The 9,875-nt window shown below is 33.8% G+C and overlaps 2 protein-coding genes and 1 pseudogene across 2 annotated transcripts; 2 read left to right on the forward strand and 1 right to left on the reverse strand.

Moving 5' to 3' along the window:
- On the forward strand, positions 769–3,681 carry LOC104735831 (peroxidase 57). Its single transcript, XM_010455683.1, has 3 exons — positions 769–1,026; positions 2,562–3,010; positions 3,133–3,681. Exons 1-3 carry the CDS (start codon positions 829–831, stop codon positions 3,416–3,418), a joined length of 933 nt encoding a protein of 310 aa, XP_010453985.1. The 5' UTR covers positions 769–828; the 3' UTR covers positions 3,419–3,681.
- Positions 6,356–8,144, forward strand: LOC104735832 (protein PNS1-like). Its single transcript, XM_010455684.2, has 2 exons — positions 6,356–7,686; positions 7,777–8,144. Exons 1-2 carry the CDS (start codon positions 6,520–6,522, stop codon positions 7,966–7,968), a joined length of 1,359 nt encoding a protein of 452 aa, XP_010453986.1. The 5' UTR covers positions 6,356–6,519; the 3' UTR covers positions 7,969–8,144.
- On the reverse strand, positions 8,230–9,420 carry LOC104735833 (annotated as a pseudogene).

Raw genomic sequence — 9,875 nt, forward strand, 5'->3', positions numbered from 1 at the left:
TATATAATTTGACGACTAAACTAATCAGTTACCGAACCTCTGGATCAGCAATTGTCGTGATGTCCATGTTTGAGGTAAACTTAATTAGTTATATTTCTCTTATTGGATAACAGTTTATGATAAAATTAAACTATTGCAACAACTGTTAAGTTGTTATGGTTGCAATTATATGGCTGTTGTACATGTGACATTAACTAAAATAAAAGAGAATGTCCAAAACTTAATTTAATTTATTTTTTCCTAAGTCCTCCAAAACATTCTCAATCATATGAAAGTCTTGTTAAATGTTAATAGAATATACTAATATATTAGAGCCAAGTGGTTTTAAAGAACCACCGCTTAATTATACTGATAACCATTTCATTAAATTGACTTTTACATTTTTTGTTCAAAATCGAAATCGGCAAGAAAATGAAATCGATACAGATTAGGATGAAATTGCACACCTAATCCACCATGTAAATTGATTACAATTCTACTATATATTATCGACTTAGCTGGATCAGATTTTCAGCATATCATACAAATTGTATATACAATATTAAATTCACAACATGGCAAGGGAATGTTTACAAAGTCGCTCGCACGCCTTTGCAAACGTTTCTAAGCTTAATTATCTAAATAATAACATAACCTTTGACTTTCTAACTTATTCGGCATATATATGGGATTTATTAATATTGTATTCTGTCTCTAAATAATTTTTAGACGGTTGATGTTCTCGTATATATATATTCATCTTCTGGTTTATATCAAAGGACTCACAACCCTTTCTACAAGAAGTTATATAAGCCAATACATAGAAGAAAAGTCCTAAGACCAGAACAAATGATGAAGTTCTCTTCTCTTTTTGTGCTTTTCTTTATTTTCCCGATTGCGTTTGCTCAATTGAGAGTCGGGTTTTATAGCCGGTCATGCCCACAAGCTGAGACTATCGTACGCAATCTAGTGCGCCAACGGTTTGGTGTTGACCCAACCGTCACTGCAGCTTTGCTCCGTATGCATTTCCACGACTGTTTCGTCAGGGTAAGAATTTAATATATATAGCAATTTTGATATAGCTCAACATTTTTAAAACACTCCATGTCAATTATATATTTTTAACTACTTATTTCAATACGATATGTATATGTGCATATGTTCAGAGCCTCAGAGGCGGTTTAATAAATATGTTACTCATAGTGGCTTAAACTTTTATAGCTTTTAGTTTTAAGTTTTAAATTATTTATATGTTTGTCAATCAAATTTGAGATTATCAAAATATAATAAACTAGATTAAGATCCGTGCTAGAGCACGGGTTAAAATTCATTTTATTTATATTGTAATTTTTATATAAAATATAATTTATGTGATTGTTTTTAACAGCTTTTTTTTGAATAAAATATTATGCAATAAAATCATATGCTAAATATGATTGATTGAAAAAGACATATATTTTGTAAGTTTTATATTGTTAATGATTCTAGATAAGTACCCTGCTATAACACTGGTTAAATTTTATTTTATACAAATTTTTGTATATTTTCTATTTTAAAATAAAATTTTAATATGTTGTATTAGTTTATGTATGTAAATTTATTTCAACAATGTATATTCTACATCATGACTTAAATGTCATTATAAGACATAATTTTGTAAATTTGGTTTTTAAATAGCGAGTTATTATTATATTATGAGTAATTTAATATATTGTTATACTTTTTGTTTTAATATACTTGGTTTCTTAAAATTCTTTCATATTATAGTGATATATCAATTTACAGTGTTTATAGATTCTAACTTTTATATCAAGTTTCAATATTTTAAAACTATTTCAAAATATATTATTTAAAGTTTATTATCTTATATAAAATTATAAAATTAAACAAAAAAGTATGAAATTGAATTTAAATATTCAAATTTTGACATGTCACTCAGTAAAATTTTTAATTCAATAGATATTATTTTTAAAGAATAATATTACTAAAACTTGAATATTTAATAGATTGAACCATTTATATTTGTTTTTAAAAGTTCAACTTATGGTATATCCAGAAATTAAATTATTTTTTAATTATAATAAATAATATGATAATTTATTTGTTTTCACAAAATAGACTCATATATAAAAATAAGAGGTGAAGTATAATGATAATTAACAAATTAATATGTCAAGTTACATATCAAAAGATTTTATTTGATGAATAATTTAATAAAGTAAATTAATATGGTAAGTTAGATGATATCAAATGATTCTTTAAAATATATTTTTTAAGATTTTTGGAAACAATGTGCTCTAATAATAAAATTTTCCGAAAATAAATTAAGGTTGTACCCACTATTTAACTTGTAACCAATTAATCTATAAATTAATCTATAACTTATTTGTAACCAACATATTAAATTTATATAGTCTACAAAACAATGTTGTGTACTTCCGTTTTATTATATAGGGGATTATAAACATGAAAAACCTAAAGAACGTTATCATTTTAATTTGAGATATTGCATACTTGTATATCAAAATGCAAATTTCATATCATTTTGTCTGGTTAATCTTATTTAAAAATTTTGTTTGCAGGGTTGTGACGCTTCTCTCCTCATTGACTCAACCAATTCCGAGAAAGCTGCTGGTCCAAACGGAAGCGTCAGAGAATTTGACCTGATCGACCGGATCAAGGCTCAGCTAGAGGCTGCATGCCCCTCTACAGTCTCATGTGCCGACATCGTCACATTAGCTACACGTGACTCGGTGGCCTTAGCCGGAGGCCCGAGCTACAGCATCCCCACAGGAAGGCGCGACGGTAGGGTCTCGAACAATGTGGACGTGGCATTACCTGGTCCAACAATCTCAGTCTCAGGAGCCGTGAGTTTCTTCACCAACAAAGGGTTGAACACGTTTGATGCTGTGGCTCTTTTGGGTGCACATACCGTTGGTCAGGGAAACTGTGGTCTCTTCAGCGACCGAATCACTAATTTCCAAGGAACCGGACGACCCGATTCATCCATGGACCCTGCTTTAGTTACCAGGTAATTTAGTTACAAGGTTCACGATTTATAAACAAAATTATTTCACATTCAAGAATAAATTTTTTATTTGGATCAACAAAATAACATTCTGATTTTTTTTTTTTTTTCAATTTCTTATGTAGCCTAAGAAACACATGCAGAAATAGCGCATCAGCGGCCCTAGACCAGTCGACTCCATTGAGATTCGACAACCAGTTCTTCAAGCAGATCCGTAGAAGAAGAGGAGTGTTGCAGGTTGACCAACGGCTCGCAAGTGACCCACAGACTCGTGGCATTGTGGCTAGGTATGCTAACAACAACGCTTTCTTCAAGCGTCAGTTTGTTAGGGCAATGGTGAAGATGGGTGCCGTTGATGTGCTTACCGGCCGTAACGGTGAGATCAGGAGGAACTGCAGAAGATTCAACTGAGAAGCTTGAATTATACAGCAAAAGTGTGGATATAATTACTAATACTACATTTGAAACATATATATAGTTTCAAATCCTCTTTATATTTTATAATTCATTTTTTGGTTTTGGTTGGGGTTTTATTGCATGAATAAGGCTTTTCTTAAATTGGATGTTTTCGATTTTTGAGAAAATTACTATATATTATAATGTTGGTCTGTATTTGGAGAATGTATCTTAACTATACCAATATTTTGTGCTATTGACAATTTTGATTTATATCTTATCATGGTTAATCATATACTGTATGTATGAATTTTATTTCTATATTCTTGTTTTGTTCTCTGAGAGTGAAAGAGTGTGAAATTGGCTTCCTTAATGAAGGATACAATAACATTAATGTTATGATATGAAACTCACATTATAAGAAACTAATAAGCAAAATATATGCCAAAGATATGAAAAATATAAGTAAAAGTAGTAAAATATAAACAAAATCATATTTCTGAACTTTTGAATTTGGCTAGTATTATATCTAAATAACTAGGGTTGAACCCACAGTAGTAAAAGTTTATTCCTATACAACATGATTAAATAGATAATAGTAGTGCAAGAGTACTGTAATTATTTCTTCCCCCCTTTATTCCTTGTCATACTAAAATTGGAAGCTCTGAAGCCACCACGTTAAATGGGAAAACGGAAGCAGAACAGATGATTAGAAATGCAGCGAGTACGACACCCCCGATGATAGACCCTCAGAGCGTATACTTAGACAGCCCGTAAAAAACACTGAAGAAACCAGCAGAAACGGAGACAATATCGGTGGATGCAGCCCACACCACAGACACCAAGCCTTCAGAAACTATAAAGAATAAGAGGGATGTAAATATCCCCACAACAAATATCTTGTCGTAAACCAGCTTCACACTTTTTAAAGTCTCAGCCAGTGACTGTATGAACGTCTGCTCCGCAACAGTATCCACACCAGCATGGATTTTTTCTAGACCATAACCGAGCAAACCCGGAATGTTGAAAATAACTGAAGACATCGTCCCAAATATCACTCTTTGACATGCTGATATGAGTTTCCTCCACACGGTATTACCTGGTCCAATTCCCAGTGGGTAGGGTCTCGAACAATGTGGACGTGGCATTACCTGGTCCAACGCTCGATGTTGTGGCTCTTTTGGGTGCACAGACCGTTGGTCAGGGAAACTGTGGTCTCTTCAGCGACCGAATTACTAATTTGCAATTTTCCAGAGAATTACTATGTATTATAATGTTAGTCTGCATTTGGAGAATGTATCTTAACTATACAAATATTATGTGGTATTGACAATATTGATTTATATTTTATCATGGTTAATCATATACTGTATGTATGAATCTTAATTTTCTATATTCTTGTTTTGTTCTATGAGATTGTAAGAGTGTGAAATTGGCTTTCTTAATGAAGGATACAATAACATTAATTTTATGATACAAAACTAATAAGCAAAATATATACAAAAAATAAGAAACTAATAAGCAGAAAATAAGAAACTAATAAGCAAAATATATGCAAAATATGAGTAAAAGTAAGTAAAATTAAATATAAGCAAAATCATATTTCTGGACTTTGAATTTGGGTAGTGTTATATCTAAATAACTAGGGTTCAATCCGTGGGGGTACAAGACAGGACAAATTTTAACATTTTCCGTTTTAGTTTTCATATTTTATATTCAAATTATTTTTATTTATTAATAATATATTTTATTCTATTATACTTAAGAGATTAAAAAAATTGTATAGTTTTTTTTTAGTTGTTGTATTTCTAAAGTATTTGTTTTTTTATTAAGTGTGAGAAAGCATTGGCTCAATCAAGGTACAGTAGAACCTCTGTAAATTAATAATCTCTATAAATTAATTGATTTATCTGGTCCCAAGTTGGGACTAGTGTAATTTTGGACACTTTTCGATAATAAAATAATAAAATAATATTTTTTTTGAAAATCCTTTGTAAATATATAGTCCCATCAATAATATAAATTAATAATTATATAGAATTATCTAAATATATGTATATAGCGATACATTAATTTTTTATTATAGTTTATTTTTGATACTTTTACTGTATAAAAATCTTTGAGTGCTATTGTCAAAACATGATAATTGTTATTTTCATTGTAATTTATTTTATAAAAATATTTGTTATAACCATTAAATCTTATTTTTAATGTTTTTTTACTAAATTAGGAAAGTCTCTCTATAAATTAATAATTATTAATTTATGAGAAATTAAAACCTCTATGAATTAATAGATTTTTATGGTCCCAACATTATTAATTTATAGAAGTTTTGTATATATATATATATATAGCCTATATAGAAGAAGAAACTCAACCGTTAATGTTTTTTTCATATATTATATTAATTTTTATATATTGAGAGAATGATTTCGTTTATGTGTTCACACCTCATATGGTTAAGAATAATATTCTTAGGATTACCTAAGATAAATTAGGAATATCACCATTAATTATCTCATCTACTAAGTAAATCTAACACCTTCTAAATTACTTTAAATAACACAATTAGGAAAATACATATAGAGAGACGAAGAAGGATGTGAAACTTGGGTACCAAGGAATGTTAGTACGAGGAAAAACTCGGGAAAAGCGAGAAAGAGAGAGACTTAAATCAAATTTCAAATCGAAGTTACAGAGACGTTGAAGAATTGTCTATAACAACAAACAACGGCCTTTTTGGCCTCTCACGTGAAGATTTTAAGAACCAAGAACAAGAAGATCTCTCTCTCTTATAATCGACCATTTCTTTCTCTGTCTTTACTTTTACTCCCTCGCTTCTCCTCTCTCTCTCTTAGTCTCTTTGACCTTTCGTCACCGTTTCCGCCGCAAGAGAACCGTGACTCACCTTCGTCTTCCTCAACCGTGAGGTCCGTGACGTACATCCACCTTCGTCTATCTCAATGGTACTTACTCTACTTCTTCTTCTTCTTCTTCTTATCAAATCAGCATTAGCGTCGTTGCTTCACATTCTTTAACCTCAATTCACCATTGATTCTCTCTCTCACTGAGATTACTGATTCTTATGCCTCCTACCTTTTGCTTCTTTTTTTTGTATGCAGGAAATCGAACAACCCGTAACTCCTCCCGCCGCAGAGCAACAAACACTACCCGGAAGATTCTTCAGATGCCTCTTCACTTGTATCTTCTACACGCAACTAACCCTAATCTCGATCTTTGTGATCTTTCTCACGCTACGAGGTCTCGTCTTCACCAAATCACCTAACTTCCATCCCAAGAAATGGTACACTCCTCTGTTATCCTCTGTTGCTATCTCCGGAATCCTCTCTTTAGCCTGGAATTGCTTCTTCGTCTGCAACATACGAGCCACAGTCAAAGCAACGCTCTGGTTCACACCGATACTCACTATCTCCGTCGGGCTCTTCCTTATTCTCTACGACAAAAACGTGGTTCTAGGGTTCGGTGTACTTCTTGTGGTCTATAGTATCGTCACGGCAATGTATGGCTGGCTTTACGTCATGAACAAGCATGAATTCACCTTCAAGATGATGTCAATCGCCACAGGGTTATTACCTGCAAGAACCAGGGCTATAGCAGTTGGATCAGTGATCATAAGCGTCTTTTACTCTGGTTTCTTGGTTGCTGGAATCGGTGGAGCTACTGCTACAAGGACACGTCCAGATATACTTTTCATCTCCATCCTCGTGATAAGCCTTGCCTGGACAATGCAGGTTCTCAAAAACGTTCAAGAAGTCGCGATTTCGAAAGCCACATATGTATACTTCAGGCGTGATGAACTCATTAATGCCTGTGACGCACTTTGTGCCACTCTGAAAAACCAGCTCGGGAGCGTTTGCATTGGTTCAACACTTGTTCCTCTTATTGTACTCTTTAGGGGATCGATCCGGTGCTCTAATCTGCAGGATGGGTGCGACGACGACCAGGACATCTATACAAGTACTCGAGGCTGCTTTTGGATTGCCAATCATATTATTTTGTCCGGAAACAGATATGGATTTGTTCATGTGGGAGCTTACAACAAAGGGTTTGTGCAAGCGTCGAGTGATACATGGAGGACGTTCAGAACAGTGGCTGGATTTGAGCAATTGATTGACTTTGACATCACCAGCTCCATCTGTTTCTATAGCGCCATGGGAATTGGTGCAATCTCTGCATTAACTGCAGGAATATGGGAGCTTCTGATCCAAAAGGATCACTTCTTTGAGCTTACTATCTACGCTTTCATCATCGGATACTTTTTGGTAAGATCTTATTATCAAAATGCAGGAAACTAATCAAAAATAGCTTTTACTATGTAACCTTATGTACCTGTTTTTGGTGGTGCGTTTCAGGGGAGAGTTTCATCTGCGTGGCTACAAGCATCTGTGATGGGTTACTATGTAGCTTATTCTGAGGATCCACAGAGCGATATCTTTGATAACACAATTCCACAGCGTATCGAGCGGCAAAATATCGAAAAGGCAAAAAGAGAAGCGGAGAATAGAGTGCGGGAAGATGAGGATGAGGAGGTAACACACTTGTAGAGAGCTCAGATACGGATGGTATCCACTTAGTTCAGAAACAATACTTTCACTTTTTACTGAGGCATTTTAAAAAGCTTAGACTAAAAATTGGAGATTGTTTACTTTCATATTGCAAAAATGTAGCTAGAGAAGGAATGTACATACAAAGTGAGACGAGAATGATTCAGTTCTGATCCTTTCCCTGCTTTATATTTTTCCTCTTTGATTTGATCCACTGTCTGTATCTGATTGCGTAAATAGTGAAAAGAGCAATGAAGGAGATAGAGAGTCATAGTCACAGCCACTTAGGAGACCATTTTATATAACAACAGAAACTGAACGGGCTCTGTTACAAGATTGTAAATGTTTCAGGTAGTGGTTACATCAGTACAGGAACACAAATCTATATGTGGAACTCAAAAAAGTAGGTTTTTACAATAAGATCAGAGAGAAGGCACGACGTATAAAAGTGGTGACTAGAAAAACAAGTGAATCTCGGAGTCATATCAGTGTCCTACATGACCACGCCCACCACAAGTTTTGCACATAATGTTACCAGTTCCACCACAACCTACAACAGAAGCAACATATTAGTTAAGAACTAAGAAGATGAAAGACAAAAGTAATTTGCATAGAACAAGTAAGGGATGGAGGCTTACCTAAGCAACGGACTTAAACAATGATGCCTTGGCTTTCCATAATTGAGTCTACATATAGACCAGTGCCAGAGCAAGTGGCACAGAGCAATGCACCTTTAGCTTCACAACAAGTACAACGCTGATTATCACCAATCTCTCTCTCCGATATAGATAATCCTACTGGCTCCTCGATTATTTCCTCAGGAATGGGTTTATCATATCAGAACATAGACTCAAGACTGCTTCTTTGTCGGTTCACATCTCTTTTTAAGCTTGACTCAGCCTATGAATTCAAAGAATTACCTTTAGCAAACAATATGTCAATATGTTACCTCTATCAGAATCTCAATCACTCTAAGTACATTGGTAAGATTCAGATTTCCATAAGACGTTACTTACGCTAAGCTAGGCTATGTTTCCAAATATGGCTTTAGTTTCAGATACAGAGAATTCGAAATAACACAAGGCAGATCTCAGATTTAACACTCTGATACAGTCTACGACTAATCTGGTAATCCTCTCTATATGAATTAAACAACAACCCAGAGGAGGATGGACAAAAAAAATTACGAAGAGAGGAGATTATTATTAACCTTAAGAGATGAAGAAGGACGAAGGGAGCACAATCTCACGCGGCAACCGAATCCACGAGAAGGAATCCGGCGTCGGATTCCGCTAACAAAACTCGATGTCGCCGGAAAAGCAAAATCTAAAGCGGAACTCATCGTCGTATGCTCTACGCGAATTCGAAGATTGTGACGAGACTAACAAATCGTAAGATTGATCGAAAGAGTGATGATGAATGATGATGATAGCTTTGGAGAGATCGCCCACTCGTAAGTCTCTTGTCCCCATAACCGGACCGAACCGGTATAATATCCGGTTGCAATTTTTAATTTTGCTAACCGAAAATTTTCAGGAATTGGTATGTTTATGAGTTGGTTGGAGAGATATCGCGATCGATTAATAAGTTTGGGATTGGACAATGGGATTGGGCTCCATAAGAAAACAATATAAGTCGAACTCTTGCTGTCTTAAGGGTCCGTCGGCTTTTTAAGTGTTCACTTTTAAGATATTTCTTCATCTCTAATTTTAAAGACTAAATCAGATATTAATTTTTGGACACAAGTCACACAACTCTACAACTTTTTGGACATAAGTAATGGAACATATCTTAAAAAAAGACTAATCTAACAAATAACAATAGATAAATCTGTTTAAAAAGTTTGAGTGGTAGTCAATTACAAGGATTTGTGGTTTGGTGTTTAGTTTTTTTTTTTTTTTTTTTTT

This window comes from Camelina sativa, chromosome 13 (genome assembly GCF_000633955.1).
Source record: "Camelina sativa cultivar DH55 chromosome 13, Cs, whole genome shotgun sequence".
NCBI lineage: Eukaryota > Viridiplantae > Streptophyta > Magnoliopsida > Brassicales > Brassicaceae > Camelina > Camelina sativa.